The 21,705-nt window shown below is 40.1% G+C and overlaps 1 protein-coding gene across 12 annotated transcripts in view; it reads left to right on the plus strand.

Moving 5' to 3' along the window:
- DTNB (dystrobrevin beta) overlaps positions 1-21,705 on the plus strand; it is a 241,798-nt gene that overhangs the window by 145,676 nt on the left and 74,417 nt on the right. For 10 of the 12 annotated variants that reach the window (XM_070799008.1, XM_070799007.1, XM_070799015.1 and 7 more), the window contains exon 10: positions 19,809-19,886. In XM_070799008.1, coding sequence (XP_070655109.1) covers positions 19,809-19,886 — 78 coding nt within the window. Of the gene's footprint in view, positions 1-14,808; positions 16,886-19,808; positions 19,887-21,705 lie in introns of those variants that run through there. The other 2 variants (XR_011569352.1, XM_070799016.1) reach the window with 2 other exon arrangements.

A 21,705-nucleotide genomic window follows, 5' to 3' on the forward strand; every position in this document is an offset into this window, starting at 1 on the left:
GTTCGATCCCTGGGTTGGGAAGATCCCCTGAAGAAGAAAATGGCAGCCCACTCTGGTACTTTTGCCTGGAAAATCCCATGGATGGAGGAGCCTGGTAGGCTACAGGCCATGGAGTCACAAAGAGTCGGACATGACTGAGCATGTCCGAAAGTCACTTTGACTTTCAGAGGAGAAACAGTGAGGACCTTGAGTGGAGAAACTGTAAGAGTACCATTATCAACTGTACTTCTCCTTTGGGGATTCCAGCAAACCATGCACACAGAGGTGTGGGATGTGAAGTGGAGCTCATGGTGTTGACAGAGACACCAGTTAGAAAGCTACCTAAGAAACCTTCATGGTCTGTTGTTTAATCCTTACACAGTGTTTAAACCTAGAAACTTTTTCAAAACCAGTAATATCAGATATTAATTAGGGATTTCTGTGTAATTGGAGAGAGTAACGGATAATTTATCCATATCTCTGAACCTTCAAACATAAAGCAAACTAATCTACTTTGAAAAAGGTTTATAGTAAGTTTGAAATCAGGAAATTTGTATCCTATTTGTTCATCCAAAAGTATGTTCTTTTGGAAGGTTATTTTGGCTATTCTTTCTTGTATTTCCGTATGAACCCTGTGCACACGCATGCACTCAGTTATGTTCAATTCTTTGCGACCCATGGACTGTAGCCCGCCAGGCACCTCTGTTCTTGCCTTTTCTCAGGCAAGAACACCGGAGCAAGTTGCCATTTCCTTCTGCGAGGGATCTTCTTGACCTAGAGATCAAACCTGCATCTCTTGCATCTTCTGCATTGGCAGGCGGGTTCTTTACCAGCTGAGCCACAACTTGTCCATTTCTACAAAAAAGAGAGGTGTGGTTTTGATTTGGGGAAAATTACTATCTTCACAGTGTTAAGTCTTCCAGCCTATGAACTTGGAATGTTTTTCCATCTTCTTTAATTTCTTTCAATGATGTTTTATAGTTTTCAGTCTATAGGTTTTGCATTTCTTTGATTAAATTTATTCCTGAGTATTTTATTCTTTTGCATGCTATTATTAGTGAAATTATTTTCTTGATTTCATTTTCAGATTGTTCACTGCTAGTATATAGAAATAGAATTGACTTTTTATATTGACTTTCCTTAGAGCTGGTTTGTTAGCTCTAATAATTGTTTTAGAGAGAGAGAGCTAATAAACCATCATATCAGCTAAGTCCCATCATCACTTCATGGCAAATAGATGGGGAAACAGTGGAAACAGTGGCTGACTTTATTTTTGGGGCTCCAAAATCACTGCAGATGGTGATTGCAGCCATGAAATTAAAAGATGCTTACACTTTAGAAGGAAGTTATGACCAACCTAGACAGCATATTAAAAAGCAGAGACATTACTTTGTCCACAAAGGTCTTTCTAATCAAGGCTATGGTTTTCCCAGTGGTCATGTATGGATGTGAGAGTAGGACTATAAAGAAAGCTGAGCACAGAAGAATTGATGCTTTTGAACTGTGGTGTTGGAGAAGACTCTTGAGAGTCCCTTGGACTGGAAGGAGATCCAACCAGTCCATCCTAAAGGAGATCAGTCCTGTGTGTTCATTGGAAGGACTGATGTTGAAGCTGAAACTCCAATACTTTGGCCACCTGATGTGAAGAGCCGACTCATTTGAAAAGACCCTGATGCTGGGAAAGATTGAGGGCAGGAGGAGAAGGGAAGGACAGAGGATGAGACTGTTGGATGACATCACCGACTCAGTGGACATGAGTTTGGGTAAACTCCAGGAGTTGGTCATGGACAGGGAGGCCTGGCGTGCTGCGGTTCATGGGGTCGCAAAGAGTTGGACACGACTGAGCGACTGAACTGAACTAAACTGAATAGTTTTTGGGGGGTGTAAATTCTTTAAGGTTTTCTATATATGAGATCATGTCATCTGCAAATAGAGATAGTTTTACTTCTTTTACAGTTCAGATCTTTTCATTTCTTTTTCTCTAGTTGTTGTGGCACACCTTCACTATTGAATGATAATTTGGGTTTAAAATCTAGCCGAGGAATGTTTTCCCTTCATCCTTTGAAGATATCATTCCTCTATTGTCTTGTAACCAGTTTTGATCTCAATCTGACTCTCCTTCCTTTTTATTGAAACTCTCATATTTCTCTAGTCACTTATACAGTTTTTTTAAAATAACATGGGTAATCTGACGTTCCACTCTAATTTGCCTGGATTAAAAACTTTTTTAAGAAGTTTATTTCTATTTGTTTTACTACGCAGAGAATTCTTACTCTCTAGAGGTTCATGTCTTTCTTTGAGTCTGAAAAATTCTCAGCCATTTTCTGTGTTAGAGATTGTTGCCTCTCCTCCATTCCCTCTGATCTCTCTGGAACTCAAGAGTACAGACTTTAAAACTGGATTTAGCTCTCATGTTTCTTTCTTCTTTTTTTTTTAGTGCATTTGTTTGTGGCTGCACTGGGTCTTCGCTGCTGTGCATGGCTTTCTCTAGTTGCAGTGAGCGGGGTCTACTCCCTAGTTGAGGTCTGTGGCTTCTCTTGTTGCGGGGCATGGACTCTAGGGCACCACGGGCTCAGTAGTTGTAGCACACAGGCTTAGTTGCCTCACAGCACGTGGAATCTTCCCAGACCAGGGATCAAACCCGTGTCTTGTACATTGGCAAGCAGATTCTTTACCACTGCACCACCAGGAAAGTTCAGCTCTCATCTTTCTTGACTTGAAAAAAAAAAAGGTACTGTCAGCCTTTAGCTGTATTCAGGCTTATGTTCAGCCTATCTGTGCATTTTTTTTAATCTCAGTAATTATGATTTTCATTTTTTAAAATGAGGATATTAAACGTACTCATTTTAAAGACCTTTTTGAGATGCTGTGTTTTGTCTGTTTTTTTGGGGGGTGCAGTGTGGGAGCAGGTTTTGATTGAGTTCTTCCAGCCTCCTCAGAGGTGGCCTGCAGTCCTGTGTGTGGCTGGTGGCAGTTTAGCACAGCCTTGCTCACCACAGTGGCTTCTTGTTTATTTTCTTCCTTGGGTGATGTGTCTTCATTTTTTTTTTTTAGATTTAAGGAAAATTTCCCTTTTTAAAAAAATTTTGATTCTAGCTATGCATGCATCAATTAACTTTTATATCTTTAAATCATTTTTCTTTGGTACGGAACGGTGAGCTCCCAAAATGTGCTCAGTCTACCAATTTGAACCAGAAATCCCTACACTACACCTTCAGCTGCTTTATAATTCACTGTCATAGCACTGTCTCCAAAGGTCTCTGTATGGCCTTTTCAGCAGAGACTTTGATACACATTTAATGAGTGGCGTGTGGTTCTTTATTCCCCTGGCAAACTCCCTAATGTATTAGGGCATTTAAAATTACCTTCAGATTCTCTTGGCCCAGAAATTAAATACCAAGGCTGATTTAACAGGCAGAGTTGATCTGATGCATTTAGTACATATGAGAAAGACTCCTGTTTTCCTATACCCAGGTAAATGCCTGAGAACATTATTTACTCATCATTACTCCTCCCACTCAAGAATTTTTACCATCCCAAATGGCCTGTTAGCTATCCTTCTTTGACTTCCTTAGCTGGACATCTTTTCCATTTGAATTCAGTTCAGGTGAGCCTTTCACCAATTTGTACTTCTGGATTTAGCTAACACATTGTTTCAAGTAGATTGGAATGAAAAATAGAATCATAAAATCATAAAAATAAGTTCATTATTGACAAATGTTGGTTGTTCACCCACTATGACCTCCCTGGTGGCTCAGACGGTAAAGCGTCTGCCTACAATGCAGGAGACCTAGGTTCAATCCCTGGATTGGGAAGATCTCCTGGAGAAGGAAATGGCAACCCACTCCACTACTCTTGCCTGGAAAATCCCATGGACGGAGGAGCCTGGTAGGCTACAGTCCATGGGGTCGCAAAGAGTCAGACACGACTGCACAACTTCACTTTCACTTTCTTTTTTTCATCCACTATGTGCCAGTCATATGTGAGGTGCGCAGTGTGAACAAAGAGATGGAATAAACCCTATGAGCCCAGCTCTCAGGAAGTTTACAGCCTCTTGAGTGAGGCCAGACAAAAAATGCTGAAGAGTAATTGCGAATCGCGACAGGGACTCTACAAGAAAAGAACAGGATACTATGAGTGAGTACAGAAGAGGCTTCTCTTTTAAATTTTGTAATCAGAAAAGGGGTTTTCAATTTTTTTAGAACAACATTGAAGGCTTCCCTGGTGGCTCAGCAGTAAAGAATCCACCTGCCAATGCATTAGACCCGGGTTTGACTCCTGATCTGGGAAGATCCCACATGCCACAGAGCCTGTGCTCTAGAGCCCAGGAGCCGCGCCTACTGAGCACATCTGCCGCAGCTACTGAAAGCTTTGCATGCTAGAGCCGGTGCTCCACGGCAAGAGAAGCCACTGCAATGAGAAGCCTTCACACCGCAACTAGAGAGCAGCCCCAGCTTCCCACAGCTAGAGGAAAGCCCTCGCAGGAGTGAAGACCCAACACAGCCCAAAATACATACATAAGTAAATTTCCTAAAATTATTCTTTAAAAAAGCAAAGTCACATGAAGAGAAAATTAAAAGGAAAAAAAAAATCAACATTGGGACATTTTGTTTATATGAACTCCCATGGAGAACAGAAGTGGACCCGCTGATGTTGAAATGAGTGAGTGAGTGGAAAGTCACTCAGTCATGTCTGACTTTTTGTGACCCCATGGACTGTATAGTCCATGGAATTCTCTAGGCCAGAATACTGGAGTGGTAGACTTTCCCTTCTCCAGGGGATCTTCCCAACCCAGGGATTGAACCTGGGTCTCCCAGATTGCAGGCAGATTCTTTACCAGCTGAACCACAAGGGAACCCAAAGAATCCTGGAGTGGGTAGCCTATCCCTTCTCCAGCGAATCTTCCCGATGCAGGAATTGAACTGGTGTCTCCAGCATTGCAGGCAGATTCTTTACCAGCTGAACCACAAGGGAACCCAAAGAATCCTGGAGTGGGTAGCCTATCCCTTCTCCAGCGAATCTTCCCGATGCAGGAATTGAACTGGTGTCTCCAGCATTGCAGGAGGATTCTTTACCAACTGAGGTGTCAGGGATGAGGTTGACACCTAATCCCCGTGCTCTCCTCATTGGTTTACTGAAGCACCTCATGGAATCCTTTGATGCCCAGGGAACACATGTGAAAACCACTGTTGTAGAACCAGCCTCCTTCATTTCACAGACTGATTAGCTGAGGCCCAAAGGGCTGCATAGTCCAGAGTCAGAGGGGTCACTTCATCTGCTTAGTACCAGAACTGGATGCTGAACCCGGTTCTCCCACATTTGTGTTCTTCCCACTGTCTGCTGCCTCTTCCCCTTTGTTGTGTTTTTATTATAAAACGAAGGCATTTCCGTCTCTGGTATTCTGTAATCCCTTTTCTCCCTCCAGAAATTAATTTTATCCATTGTTGTTCACACTGCCCTTCACTTTCTGTGCTCTCATGCCCCTTGTTTGTCCTCACAACTCACAGCTTTGAAAGGTGTTTTCCATTGCTGTTTTGTTTTTATTATATTTCTATGCCAAGCATTTGAACACTTGGATTTATTTTTTTCTTTAGAATTTTATTATTGATATCAAAACGTTGATGTCAACCGGCTCATGGTCTGATTTGTTGGGTTGCCTTTTCTGGCCTCTTCATTCATCTCAAATGATAGAGTTCTTTCCGAGGCACCTAGGTTGTTAGTCTGGCTTTCATTCTGACTTACTCTGTTTTTAGTGTAAATCCTTGAGTATCTTTTACAATTTTGTCTTACTTTTGTTTTACTGTGGCAGAAAAGTTCAGGCCCTGTGTTTGAATGAAGTAGCATATTTGTCCAGAACACCTAGGAAGTTTAGGGAAGTCATGAAAATGAAGATGGGTTAGGAGACTTAGGCTGTAGTGTCTGGGTAGTGAGTGTAGAGAGGAAGGTATTTGTCCTAACTTGGGAGACTAGTAGAGGCTTGATGATCTGTGGCCGAATGGTATGAGAGCTATGCTTGGGGAAGTAATTTTAACCATGAGAAATCCAATGAGCAACAGCTTAGAAGTTCTCTGGACACTGGTGAACTAATAGGAAAACCTTTACAGTATTTGAGTTACACTAACCAAATGCATGCTGAAAGGTGATAATACCAGTGGAGATGGAGACCAGGAACAGATAGATTTATGAGCTGTTGAGTAGATGAAGTAGAAAAAGAGGCCGCAGGATGACCGTGAGTGTCAGGGACATGCTCATCACGTGAGCGCCCTGCTGGAGGTGTGCCTGACAGCCCACTGCTCAGCCCTTCTCTTTCAGCTGCCCTCTGATGATACGCCCTTATGAAGTAAAGAGCTCTTTGGATCTCAGGGGTAGGTAGACACCATGGTTCTGCTTTTTTTTTTTCTCTTTCTGCTTATGTTTCCATGAACTCCTCTTCAACAAAACAAAACAAAATTAAGCCTTGCTAGTTCTTCCTACCTCCCAATTGCTACCTACCTAGATGGCTTGGCAGACACACTACTGCCAGCTGCTTTCTTATCAAGCAGTTGGCAATTAGGAGAGGCCTTAAGAAAAGAGGTAAGGGGGTGCTCCTTAATATCCCCATCAGAATGGAATCGTCGACTGCGTTAATTAGGTCACTGGTTTGCAGCAGAACTTGGATGCTGTTGCAGGGGAGTGTATTTCATGTTGAAGCATCTAAGGAGTGGTGCCTGCTCTTGCACTGCATCTGCCTTCCTGTAACAGGCTGCATTCAACTGCTTGATGGACTTGCTGACAGAGTGCAGACGTGTGCTCGCCTTCTAATGAATTGTTCTCTTGTACCTGCTTTTTCCCAAAATGCTCTGTGGGATAAACTACCTTGTAGATAAGATTCTTCGTCATGTGATTGTTCTGTTTCCTTAGAGACAACAGCAGTGCAATGCATTAGATGCCAGATCCATAGAGAAAGAAGAAGCGTTTGCTACAGAACGTAAAGGTTTGATAGCTTTTCCTTGCCTTTATGTTTTTGCTGCTTGAGCTGCTGGGCTGATGATGATTTTGTTTATTTTAGGCAGGATGCTAAAGCCTCTGGAACTTCCCAACCAGTTATTTTAAAGAAGGGAAACCCATTGTATCTTTTCTCACCTGGTTAATTGCAAAAATATAATTAAGAGTCAGCCTTTCTTCCATAATATGTATGTTTCCATTTTTAAAAACAGGTTTCAGTAATGAGCATATGAATGGGTCAGGAAATGAGATTGCATCATGCATTTCATTGACCTCTCTGTGAACAGTAACTTGTTAAAGTATTTAAGTTGTCTTCTTTTCTCATCTTTCTAGAAATACATGAGTTGACATCTAAAAAGTACAGCCAACTTCCTAAGTTTAGTGAACAAGGAGAATAAAGAAGGAAAGATTCAGAGATTCATTGTGGAAAGGTTTTTAAATAAAATAGTATTTTTCTGAGGCTTCTCTAGTGGCTCAGATGGTAAAGAATCTGCCTGCAATGCAGGAGACCTGGGTTCGATCCCTGGGTCAGGAAGATCCCCTGAAGAAGGGAATGGCAACCCACTCCAGTATTCTTGCCTGGAGAATTCCATATACAGAGGAGCCCAGTGGGCTACAGTCTCGATGATTTAATTATCTCATTTCTAAGACCTTTTGCCTACTTTTTCAGTATAAGCATATTAAGCTAAGCAATAGTTTGCTAATTATTGCTTCATTTTATAATTCTATCCTTTCCCAGAACTAGAACAAGATACTTGGCTTCCTCTGGGTATCTCTGAAGATACCTAGCATGCTGTCTAGTGGTGAAAATTCTGTATAAGAATGTGTTTGTGGTGAACCTTTCCTTCCTGAGAAATACTTCATTCTAAGTCTTATACCACAAATGGCTGTGTTGAGCTGCCAGAAATAGGAGGCATGTGTGTCTATTGCTAGGTCTTTTTGACATTAATGGATTAGTTGCAGTGTGTTTAGATTAGAAGTTGATTTTGGAAATTTTAAGTTTTTTCTTTTGGTTAATTAATTGTCAATAACCAATAAAGTAAAATGTTCTTCCCTAGAAGTCAGAGAAACCTCACTGTAAATATGTAACATAATATCTATACTATGCTTATAGTATCATATGGTTATTTTCTAATAGTTTTCCCAAAGGTAGTTCCATTGGCTTTTTTAACCTCTTTGCTTTGGCGGATAACCTTGGGACCTAGTGGAGTAAAGGAGACGGTTGGTCTGGTGTATGTATGCTCAGTCCAAGTGTCTGACTTTGTGAACCTTTGGACAGTAGCCCGCCAAGCTCCTCTGTCCATGGGATTTTTTTCAGGCAAGAATACCCAAAGGAAGCCAAGAATCTTGTTCTAGCTCTGCCATTTCCTCTTCCAGGGGATCTTCCCGACCCAGGGATTGAACCCACATCTCCTGTGTTGTAGGTGGATTCTTTACTGCTGAGCCATCAGAGAAGCCCAGTTGGTCTGGTACATAGGCATAAATAAAGACCAAAATATCACACCCTTTAAGGAGGTTAAAAATGATCTGCACTTGTCATAAACGTTGTCTCAAGGCAGGATGCTTTTAGAGAGAGTAACAGAGGGGATTTATTCTTCCCTGAGAACTCTAATCTGAAAAATTCATGTGGGCAGTAGAGAGATGCCCGGGTTAGGATGGTGAATCTGTGGATTTGATCTGGTTGGTGGCATTCAGTTCAGTCCAGTCGCTCAGTCGTGTCCAACTCTTTGCGGTGGCATTAGAACCAGGTAAAACTGGGTTCCAGGGCTGGTACTCTCATTTCATAGGTTTGTGACCTTAAGCATGTTAATTATCCTTGTTAACCTTTCTCTTTTTATTTTTAAAATAAGAATCCATCATGAATAGTAGCATGAATTCCAATAGTGTATCTGAGGACCTAGCTCACTGCTAATGCTCGTACTTAGTAAATGTTCATAGTGCATCACCCCTTCCCTCCCAACTCTCTGTGGCGTTCTGAAAGGAAATATATGCAAAATATACAGCAAATCTTGCAACTGTTAACTTCATGGTATTTTTTAAAAATAAGTGTATTCAATAACCTTTTCTGAATTATTAATTTTTTTGCTATTTTTTTGTCCGTGCCACACAGCTTCCAGGATCTTAGTTCCCCAAGCAGGAATTGAATTGCCCATCCTCAGCAGTGAGAGTGCAGAGTCCTAAACACTGGACTGACTGGACTGCCAGGGAATCCCCCTTTGTGGGATTTTTAATATTCTTTTGCTGTCCTGATCTGTGGTGAATTATTTAAAATAATTACATTGAAGTCTTGTTATGAATTATTTTACACATTTTTTATTGCGAATGATTATCAAATTAGATTTGACCTAAAAATTGTAATATGTTAAACTAAAATATAAATGTCTATTATTGTGAAGACTAGTATGAAGACTTTCCTGGTGGCTCAGAGGGTAAAGCGTCTGCCTGCAATGCAGGAGACCTGGGTTCAATCCGTGGGTCAGGAAGATCCCCTGGAGAAGGAAATGGCAACCACTCCAGTATTCTCGCCTGGAAAATCCCATGGACAAAGAAGCCTGGAAGACTACAGTCCATGGGATCACAAAGAGTTGGACACGACTGAGCGACTTCACTTAGCATGAAGACTAATTGGAATATAAACTTCTTGTGGGCAGGGACAGTGTTCACTTGCTTTTGTTTTTTTCTCAAAGCCCCTAATATTGCTATGGATTTTTGTTTGTGTACTGATGTGACCTTTGTTTATTTAAATGGAGTTTGTAGTAATCAGAAGGGCTTTATGGAGATACTAAAATTTCAGGAGCCATTTCTCTCATTAAAAAAGTGAGAAAGAGGACTTCCTTCGTGGTTCAGAGGCAAAGACACCACAGTCCGAATGCAGGGAGTCTGGGTTCAAACCCTACTCAGGGAGCTAGGTCCCACATGCCGCAACTGAGACCTGGCACAGCCAAATCAATTCATTACATTAAAAAAAATTTTTTTTTAAGTGTGATTTTGGCAAGTCTGTGAAGAAAGACATTCCAGGGTAGGTACCTAGAGAAAATTTGAAAGCGGGGGCTTAGAAGAAGCAAATAGACAACTTGCTTGAAAGATGTAGAGGGAAGTGTAATTTGATGGAGAAAAGAATGAAGTAGTTTACAGTGTGGATTTTGAATTTGTCTTAATGTATGGTGGAATCTGCTGTATAAACTTAAAGATGAGAAGAGTATGATTACAGTGAGTAAGAAAGATAATTTCAAAAACAACACAAGTGTCCAGGGTTGAGGGCAAAATAGCTGGCTACAAAAATTATAATAAGTGATTAAATGTACTGAACTAAAAATGGTTGAGTTCCTATGTAAAGCATTGTTGTGGGAGATAGCACAATAAAATGCAGTAACAGTAATGAACAGACCAAAAAATCTGGTAAAAAGTCCCCACATGCATGGTTGGCAGTTGACTGTCAAGGCAAAGGGAATTGCGGGACCTCTGCAATTAAAAATATTCTGGGAGGAACAGCAAGATAATGAGCAAATGCTTTTAAAAGTATAGTGCAGGGATAAGTATCTGTCTGGGTGACTTCCTAAAGAAGAGGTACACAGAGGGCCTACAGAAAATGACAAGTACCCAAGGTGTCACTCGTCCTTGCAGGCTTCAGACTTGGCTTTCTTCATGTACCGCTTCGCGTGTGCACATTAAGTCACTTCAGTCCTATCCAACTCTTTGCAACCCCATAGACTATAGCCCGCCAGGCTCCACTGTCCTTGGGATTCTCCAAGGACTGGAGTGGGTTGCCATGTCCTCCTCCAGGGGATCTTCCTGACCCAGAGATGAAGCTGCAGTCTCTTACATCTCCTGCATTGGCAGGTGGGTTCTTTACCAGTAATGCCACTTGGGAAACCCACATACCCCTTGACTCACTCACGATTTTTAAGTAGAAATTGTGCTTAAACAACAGTATTGTGTTTTCACATCCTTGATTAGAGAGTATTATCTGGAAATTGTTTACCCCTGAATCTCAGTCAACTTAGAAAATAAAAGCAAGTAATCACACTCAGTTTTGGTCTGAAGCCAGGTATTAGTTTTTTGGTTTTTTTTTTTAAGTCAGTAGTCTGGCTGATATAATAAGTAACTTCTTCACTAAATGCATTTATTTTGTTAGGCTGAGACAAAGATTCCAAAAGATCTTTGAAATTAAGGTTAGATTTGAAAGTCATTTTAATAAATTAGAGATGTTTTTGAAGGAAACCGTTCATATGAGCTTACCTAGTCTTCCTTGGAACAGCCTGCTGCTGCTGCTGCTAAGTCGCTTCAGTCGTGTCCGACCCTGTGCGACCCCATAGACGGCAGCCCACCAGGCTCCCCTGTCCCTGGGATTCTCAAAGCAAGAACACTGAAACAGCCTAGAGGTGGCTAAAACTGCAACCAAATAGTTTGAGAAGCATTTGTAATGTAGAGTTCTAAGGGGAAAGAATAAATCACCCAAAACCATACCCTAGGACTATTATCATTTTATCTTTCCTATAGAAGCGACTTAACAAGAGCTATGATCTAACATCATGCTATTGGTTTTATTTTATATATATATATTTACTTTTATTTATTTGATTCTTTGACTGCACTGGGTCTTAACAGCAACACGTGGCATCTTTGATCTTTGTTGCAGCACTTGAGATCTTTTTAGCTGGGTGTGCACCCCAGTTGCAGCGTGTAGGATCTAGTTCTCCAACCAGGGATTGAACTCGGGCCCCCTGCACGGAGCGCACAGAGTCTTAACCACTGGACCACAGGAAGTCCCCATGCAGTTGGTTTTAATTTGTAGACCAAACAGTTGTAAGTTTTTCTAAAACTGGAGCAAGGGTAGTAGAGCCACTGCACCGTAATGATCAAGAACACAGACCCAAGAGCCAGGCCGCCGTGGTTTAAGACCCTGCTTCTGCCGCCTGATTTGGCTGTGACCTCAGGTGCATTACTTCTCTCTGTGCCTTCCTGTCTCCATCCGTAAAATAAAAGTAATAATAGGATCTGCCTCCTTGGTGGTTGTGAGGTTTCTATGAGCGAATCCATGGGGAATGTTAGAACTGAATCTGGCATGTATGAAGCACTCAGTATTACTATTGTTATGAAAGGCATTCTCCACTGTGTTGATTCCATTACGAAATCACAGATGAAAGCGTGCTATAGCTACAAGCATACCTACCGAATATAACAGCTAAAAATGTCGTTATTCCATTCTCGGAGAAGAGTCTCACCGCAGCTAAATATAACAGAAAGGTTACTTCTTACACATTCTGCACACGACGTCATGCTGACTCATGATCAAATATTTCCTGAAAGCCTAATCTGTGTATCACAGTATGCCAGGTGCTTGTAATACAGTGATAAAAATCCATGTACATTTCCTGCAGTTTAGTAGAGGAGATAATGTAGACGGATCTAAAATGTTTTATTTCCTTTCTTTTTTGGGAATGTGGTGGTAGGAATCTTGGGGGGTTGTGGAAGTTTGGATCAGTTCAAACGGTTTAACAGGTCTTTTTTCTACTAACAGTCTCAAAGTTCTGTCTAGGTTTGTAAAAGACTTTCCTTTGCAGTTTGCTTTCTTAGTGATAACAGAAACAGTACAACCTCACTTTAGAAAAGTTGACTTTGGTATAGTAAGTTTTCTTTCTATTTTTTTTAATATATGTATTTAAAATATTAAGCATGTTTTTCTCTGAAAATCAGAAAAAAATTAAACTTGAAAAACTGGAGGAGGACAGGAAAGTATAAATAGGCAAGAAAAATAATGCCCATAATTCTACTTTCCTTAACATTTTGACGTATTTCCTACAAATATTTAGCTTTACACATCATATTACTTAGCTAAGACCAGGTGTATATATGTATAAATAATTTTATCTTATTTTATAGGATTATTGTAAAGATAAAATAATATTTTAAAGTCCTAACCACTGTCTAATAGATGCATATCAAACGTTCAATAATTGTTAGCTAGTATAATAGTTATGTTACCCTTCTTTTTACCTCTTACATGTTAAGCTATTTCTCTTTTAACTGGAAGGCTCTTCATAAGGATTATTTTTTAATGCTAGCATAATATACTATATTTATTGATATACCGTAGTTTACTTTTCCTTTCCCTCATTTTTGAATACTTTAGATTTCTTCCAGAATTATTCTGTTATAAATATTTTACTAAATATTTTTAAATGTAAAATTATCTTTACATTTCTGATTAATTCCTTGGAATATATTCCTAGAAAGGGAATTAGGAGTCAAAATGTTTGAACTTTTTAAAAGATCTTTGATGGGCATATTGTCAAATTACTTTATAGAACTTTTGCTTAATTTTGTACTTTTACTTTTGCCTGAAATAGTCAGTTAAGGGCCTTGTTATAAAATCCTCTCTAGCTTTAAGATTACCTTCAATTTTAAAAATATTGTTATTTTTTACAAGGGAAAATGGTCTGTGATGTTAGCAAATTTCTTTGCTTTTCGTAAAGTATTATATTGTTATTTGTGTTTCTTCTTTTTAATGGTGTGTTTTCACTTTGACCATTTGTCTGATTGAAGTCTTAATAGTTTTATCAGTTTGTATGAATCCCTTGTATGTTAAGGCTGTTAATTCTTGCTCTGTCACATTTATTGAAATAGTTCCCCAAATGACTTTTTCAGTTCAGTTCAGTCACTCAGTCGTGTCCGACTCTTTGCGACCCCATGAATTGCAGCACGCCAGGCCTCCCTATCCATCACCAACTCCCGGAGTCCACTCAGACTCATGTCCATCGAGTCAGTGATGCCATCCAGCCATCTCATCCTCTGTTGTCCCCTTCTCCTCCTGCGCCCAATCCCTCCCAGCATCAGAGTCTTTTCCAATGAGTCAACTCTTCACATGAGGTGGCCAAAGTACTGGAGTTTCAGCTTTAGTGTCATTCCTTCCAAAGAAATCCCAGGGCTGATCTCCTTCAGAATGGACTGGTTGGATCTCCTTGCAGTCCAAGGGACTCTCAAGAGTCTTCTCCAACACCACAGTTCAAAAGCATCAATTCTTCGGCGCTCAGCCTTCTTCACAGTGCAACTCTCACATCGATACATGGCCACAGGAAAAACCATAGCCTTGACTAGATGAACCTTTGTTGGCAAAGTAATGTCTCTGCTTTTGAATATGCTATCTAGGTTGGTCATAACTTTCCTTCCAAGGAGTAAGCGTCTTTTAATTTCATGGCTGCAGTCACCATCTGTAGTGATTTTGGAGCCCCAAAAAATAAAGTCTGACACTGTTTCCACTGTTTCCATGATCTTCGTTTTCTGAATGTTGAGCTTTAAGCCAACTTTTTCACTCTCCACTTTCACTTTCATCAAGAGGCTTTTTAGTTCCTCTTTACTTTCTGCCATAAGGGTGGTGTCATCATCTGCATATCTGAGGTTATTGATATTTCTCCCGGCAATCTTGATTCCAGCTTGTGTTTCTTCCAGTCCAGTGTTTCTCATGATGTACTCTGCATATAAGTTAAATAAACAGGGTGACCTTATACAGCCTTGATGTACTCCTTTTCCTATTTGGAACCAGTCTAGTCATTAGAATTCATCCGTCTTTTTCTTCCTAATTTTTCCATTGCTTTTAACTTAGAAAATCCTCTCTATCCATGGACCTGTATGTTTGCCTCTGATTTATGTAAACATTTATACTTAGTTCTTTAGTACACTGAAATTTTATTTATGAGGTGAAGTGATCTCAGTATTTCCCCATAGCATGTTGCAGTTTTTCTTACTTTTATTAAATACTTATTGCATTATATTGTAATTATTTTTTCTGTATTTTTATTCTTTGTAAGACTTAAGTTTTTGTCCTTTTAATTTTTATCCCCACAGTTGGCACAGTACCTACCACTTTGTAGAGACACAACAAATATTTGATAAAGAAAGAAATACACAGTTATATATAATTTGTCCTGGAAGATTTTAAAGGCACGATGAGCTATTCTTCATCTATTCCTGGCTTTAAAAATCTTACAAGAGATTCTATAGTAATTTTAATTTCAAGCTAGTCAACATTCCACAGTATCCACCAGAATGAACTGGAGTGGTCTGGTCATAGGAGAAGTAACATAAAAAACGGACTTATACAGTAAGTTAAATTTTTACTTTCTAGTAGGAGTTTTGTCTAACCAGTAACCAGAAGCTCTATACTTGTTATCCAAGCCCCCCTATTACTGGATATTTCCCCAAACTTATCCTGTTCCACCTAAAAGAATAAAATGTACCTTTATAATGATCAGAGTACTCAAATGAACAGCTACAGTTTAAATGATGATACTCAAATGTTTTCAAACTTGACATTTTCACATGGGTTCCATTCTCCTATTTCTGACTGCTTGTAAGATATCATTTACCTATACTTAACAATGCCACTTCAGATTCAACAACTTCACCACTGAAATCTACTCATCTTTAGCTTCCTGCTCATTCTCTCTACCCCACCAGTCCAATACCAAATCCTGTTTCCTACTCTTGTGATCCCTAGTTTGGATACCACTATCCACCCAGTAGTCAAGGTAAAAATCTCAGTTATTCCTTATTCACTGACCACATGCACTTAATCTGTCACCACATCTTATCTATATTACCTCCACAATGTTTTCTCTCTGTCTCTTCTCCATCTTAACTACCAGTGTCCACCCTTGTAATCACTGATCTGGACAGTTGCCATAACCTCTTCTTTGAGGTCCCAGCTTCCATTCCTTCACCTTTCAAACCTCTTCACATAACTGATTTTTTAATGGGGGTGTGCATTAGAAAGAATGCTCTTGCCCCTGAAGATTCAGATTCACCAAACTGAAGGTACAGCTTGAGTATCTCAGCACAAAAAGCTTCCCTGATGATTCCTGTGTTCACCCAGATTAAAACCAGTATTTTACAAGCTTCTGGAATTACCATTTCAAAACCTTACTATAGCCATGTCATCCTTGGCTTAAAAACTTTTAGTGCCTCCCCCACTGCCTACAGTATAAAGTCCAAACTTCTTAGCTTGTGATAGAACAGATATCATTGAACTCTGACCCTAATCTCCCTGTCAGATGCATCTTTGGCTACTCTCCTCCCAGAGCCTTTGAGTCTAGCCAAATAAATCAGAGACCCAAGTATGCCTTGTACTTTTGGAATTTTGTACCTTTTTCCCTACCATTTCCTCTGCCTTGGTTACCCATCTTTCTATATCTGGAAAACTCTCGCCTCAATGTAACTTTACCTGAAAACTGTTAACCCATTATTCTTCCAGACAGGGATAACAGCTCTTCATTGGTTGAATTCTCAACACTTGAGAATGCCTGAATTGCTGCTCCCAATAGTTTGCATTTGTGATGATGATGTGTGTGATGACACACACATACATACGTATACATATAGTTAGGTCATTAAGATAAAGATAGTCTTACTCATGTTATATGAGTAGGTACCCAGTAGGTATGCCCCTTTCCTTTTGATTAAGAATTAACAAATTATATTGGGAATGCCCTGGTGGTCCAGTGGTTAGGACTGCGTGCTTTTCACTGCCAAGGGCCTGAGTTCAATCCTTAATCAAGGAACTAAGATCCCACAAGCCTTGTCTCATGGCCAAAAATAATAATAATAATAGTACTTAACAAATTCTCAAAAACTATACATTAAGAAAAAAGAATTAAATTCTGAGTCTTCTTGTCATATCCACCTCTTCTGACTAGCAAATTACCTTTTATCTAGATCATTCATCTATTTCTATCTCCTCATCCAAAAAATTGGCCTGTCTTGTTAACAAAGCCGGAACCCCTGAAATCACAGTACTGATAGTTGATGGTCACTTGGATATCACAGAATTTGTTAGTGTCTAAAAATCCGTGCTGATATCTTCACCAAAGGAAGATATAGAACATCTGGTGGTCTTTGTTTCAAGGTATTCAGTAAGTTTTGAAGGAAAAGATCAACGCAACTGATCTGGTGAGTTGCGTCAATTCTCTTACTTTGTAAGTAAGTTTCTATAACCGGCACCATTAATGTCTAACACCTAAAAGAAGCATTCTTTTCAGTTTTGTCTTGCAAGGACTATGACAATTTTTTTCTTTGAAACTGGGAGTAATTTTTGATTTATTACATCTCGTGAGACCACATCTAAGCTGTTGGCTTTCTCAGTGGGTCTAGTGGCAGATTCTACAGTCAAGACCCCCTTTAAGTTTTCAGATGCCTCTTTGATCTTGGGTTACAAACACATACCTATTTCCCTAGCAAAACATGTTAGGAGTTCAGAAAGGGTATGAAATTTGTGGGCAGTTCTGATTAATTTACAACTTACAATCTAATCCGTACTGTCTGGTTTTGAATATTAGAGAAGCTTTGCTGTGTGTGCTGTAAGATAATAATCGATCATGGTATCTACCAAGAGATAAAGATAATTATTAAAAACTTCTGTGGTATCAGACCAAACAGAATGCTACAAATCATGAATTGTATCATGTGGATCCATGTTTGGGGAATTAAAACAAACTTGGTTTTTTTTCCTATTGTCATTTTTCCTCAAAGAATGTCAGAAAGGAAATTGAATGCAGTAGTATCTTCAATATTGAAATATACTGGGTAACTGCATAAGTTCTGAAAGCAACATGAACATGTCCTTATCTATATTGGGAATGGGTTGCCAATAATAGTGTATTAAAGAGGCAAAGCACATTGTGTTTGCAGGACCAGAATATTTCTGATGCCTTAAGAATGAAAAGCTATCATGCTGGAGTTGTTTCTGTCACAGGAATTGTCTCCTTATCCCCTTTGGACAATGGATTTAAAAGAATCGCAAGAATATAAGTTTAGGGTAAAATGAAGCTAATTTTCGTCTTCACTTTTATTAATAACCAGCCTAAAACAATGGATTATAACTGAACACAGCACTACCATTAATAGGCTTGAAATTTGGGGGCAAAACTGGATATCTGCCTGGAAAGTAGGTAGTGAGATAAATAATGTGGAATCGAACTGCAGCCTCAAAAGGCATATTGCAGTTCTGAATGTCTTACTTTGTCACGCAAAGGAAGAAATGTGTGACAATAAGCATAGTGTTGTGGCTTAAAAATCAAGAGACCTAAATCTGTGCCCTGCAAATTACTTTCCATCTTTGATCCTCTCCATTAAATGAGAAATCATTAAAAATATTTCCCTATCCAGAAGTGAAGTTGGTTTTTAAAAAAGAAGTGCAGAGGTAGACCCACCCATCTCTCAGTACTTTGGATCTACCTGAAACTTTTCCCTTGAGCCTGTGTTTGAATGTACTATGAAACCTGCAAAAATAATAAAGGCTCTGGTCCTTTAATACTCACTAGGATAGGGGCTTTCCTGGCAGTCTGATGGTTACGACTCCGCACTTCCAATGCAGGGGACGCAGGTTCCATACCTGGTCGAGGAACTGAGATCCCACATACAACATGGTGTGGCCAAAATATACGGGGTTTCCTAGAGTGCTAATGCTAAAGAACCTGCCTGCCAATGTAATGTAGGAGATGTAAGAGACACAGGTTCGATCCCTAAGTCGGGAAGATCCCCTGGAGAAGGAAATGGCAACCCACTCCAGTATTCTTGCCTGGAAAATTCCATAGACAGAGGAGCCTGGTGGGCTACAGTCCATAAGGTCGCAAAGAGTCAAACACGAATGAAGCTTCTTAACATGCATGCATGCATATATGTATTCACTAGGACTTGCTAAATATAACCTCTAAAAAACAATTTCATAATTAACTCAGCTATTAAGAGATAAGAAGGAGCCAGGAGGTCATTCTCAAACACCTAAATATGAGAGAAGGACTTCTCTGCCTCACAGTTCTGCTGTTGATGGACAAATTTCTCTGAAAAATACTTCTTTCAGTTTAGGAGAGGAAGTGAGTGATTTCCCAGGAGGAATATTTAGCAATAGTCATGTGGTTCCAAGTGTAAGACAGAAGCCCTTTGTAACTGAACTTTGTGGGTAAGGAGAGGGGCTGAAGAATGGCTGAAAGGCAGAATCACAGATTCTTTTTGGTAAGTTTGGAATCATTCATTCAAGACTCACAGGAGGAAGAAAGAAACCTTGAGTCCAGAAAACTGACCAATAAAGACAAGTTATCAAAAATGCTTACCTTCAATTTAAATTTGGATTACAGATATGGCCTCATTGTTAACGCTCTAGTAAAGGATTGATAAAAGAACTTAATATTTAACAATTTAATTGTTTCAGTAAATTGTATACAAACTAAATCTGAGGGAAGACCGTGAACTTTAACCAAATCTCAGGAAAAGCAGGCATGTTGCTGCTGTAACCTTTGTAATACACCACAGATGCCACCCACCTAGTGTTCCTGTAAACACCTGGAATGCAGAATTCAGATTCTTGTGTGCTAAAACTGTAAAACAAGAGCCACCAGAGTTACATCCCTGATGGCTCAGATGGTAAAGAATCTGCCTACAGTGGAGAAGACCCAGGGTTTGACCCCTGGGTCAGGAAGATCCCCTGGAGAAGGGAATGGCTACCCACTCTAGTATTCTTGCCTGGGAAATCCCATGGACAGAGAAACCTGGTGGGCTACAGTCCTTGGGGTCTCAAAGAGTCAGACACAACTGAGCAACTAACACTTTAACTTTCAGCCATGTGGGTACAATTTTCTGTTCCTATTGGGTGGCTCTAGGGTCCTTTGGCTTTGACCTTCTTGCTGAGTTTACTTAGGCTGAAAGTACTGATTTCAGGCCCCATTCCTCATGGATCCCTCTGTGCATATCAGGAGCGATATTAGTAGTTGGTCCTTTGCCCTTATCACTTTTCCATTTGTTTCCCCTCATTTCACTGGTAATTATTAATATAATGTCAATGTCTTTTCTTCCAGTCCTCCTCGCCCTCCGACGAACCTGAATGACACCATGGTGAGCCACATGTCCTCTGGGGCGCCCACGCCCACCAAGAGGTATGTCATGCTTGTGCCTCGGTCCCCGCTGGGAGTTGGCTTCTGACCTCTGCCCTGAGAAGCAGAGCATTCCACAGGGCAGAAAGGACTGGCTTTCCTTCTCTTCCTCTGACTGTCTTTTTATATTATTTTCTATGTTTTACCCTCCTGTTTTGTTCCCTACTAACTTATAAATATAGCAGCTGAAGGAGCCTGCTTTTGAGTGGTGCCTGAGGTGGATACTGTCCCTTTATGACAACCAGTGAACATGGTGTCAAAGCGGATTAGGCTTGTTTGAGATCTCTTTATTTTTTTAACATTAAACAATATTTGATGAGCATGAATTTCAACAGTTTTGCATTAGAGTTCTTGGAAAGTCAAAGATCATTTCTGCTTTCTGATTGGACTGCATAAATTGAGCTGATTCCTTATGTTCTCCTACATCATTCTGTATAGAATTTATAAGCATCTAAGTTGAAAAGCCTGAGTTTCTCTCTTAATTACACAAGGACTTTCCTTAGGGTCCTTCAAGGCACTAGAACAGTATACTCCTTTCTCCTCTTTATTTCATTACTCTTCTCCAAAATTCTCTTAGGCAGGACTTGAAAGAGCTGTATGAAATGGTTGACTTCCCATCTGATTTAAGCTGTTCCCTCACCAGAGCAATGCAGAAAATTTCTCAAGGGCACACCAATAAAGAATTCTTTCTAGGAGTCATCGCTCAAAAAAAAATACAAAAAAACTCAAAGATATTCCCACCTACTCCCCAAGTCCTTCCTGAAGAAGAGCGCTTTGTACTGTAAACCTGAAGAAAACTATGTGTACTGATCGCTTTGGATTAATTTAACCAAAGAAATGTCATCTATGTAATAATACTTTGACTTTATATATATAATACTTAAGATATTAATACTTAAGAGCAATTATGTTTGTTCACATTAGGTAAAACTCCGTGAGCAGCGTTTCCCAGCCTGGAGTGATGAGAAGCATCAGCTGGGTCACTTGCTAAACATACGCATTTCTGGGATCACACATTTCTCAGACCGAGTGGACCCTGAGATCCTGGGAAGCCACATGGTTAGCAAGTATTCCAGGTGATTCTTATCATCAAGCAATTTGGGAAATAGCCTTAGAAAGAAATGAAGGAGTAAACCATAGGAATCTGCCACCCTGCAGTAGAGGATTTAGGGACTTAACAAACCAGAGTGACTTGCTAATGCAGTGTTACCCACATGGACACTCAGCACCCTGACCAGATGACAGTGCTTGTGCAGCCTTGTTGGGACGCTCCAGCAGGACAGTAGCTACACTGCTTCTTTGGGGCAAAATTGAGTGGTATGAGCAGTCTCAACTCTGCACAGATTTCTGAGCCCTTTGACTTTGTGTTTGAATCCTGGCTCTCACCTGACCTTGCACAAGATTCTTATCTTGGTTGATTTATCTGTAGAATGAGGACAATAATAGTATCTACATTATGGGGTGTGTATGCGAGGATGTAAGCTACTGTCCTTGGTATTTAGGAAGTGAACTAATGAGAGAACAGGTGGGGAGGAGGGGCTGATTTACAGAGGATGTCCTTTCTCAGAGGAACAGGAGGCTTATGAAAGAATACACGGCAGTAGAAGCTCTCCCACCTGCCTCGATTTTACAGTCACCCTTGCTGGCCTTAGCTTTTTATGGTAAACACTCGTAACATTCAGAGCCAGACCCAGAATCTAAGTATCAACTCAGGAATGTTTCTGCTTCAGAACTCAGAAGACAAGGTAGATTATTGAAAGAAGTCAGCTTGTGGGTTTTATGTTTTGTTAGTCGCTCAGTCGTATCTGGCTCTTTGCAACCC

Source organism: Bos indicus, chromosome 11 (genome assembly GCF_029378745.1).
Source record: "Bos indicus isolate NIAB-ARS_2022 breed Sahiwal x Tharparkar chromosome 11, NIAB-ARS_B.indTharparkar_mat_pri_1.0, whole genome shotgun sequence".
Taxonomy (NCBI): domain Eukaryota; kingdom Metazoa; phylum Chordata; class Mammalia; order Artiodactyla; family Bovidae; genus Bos; species Bos indicus.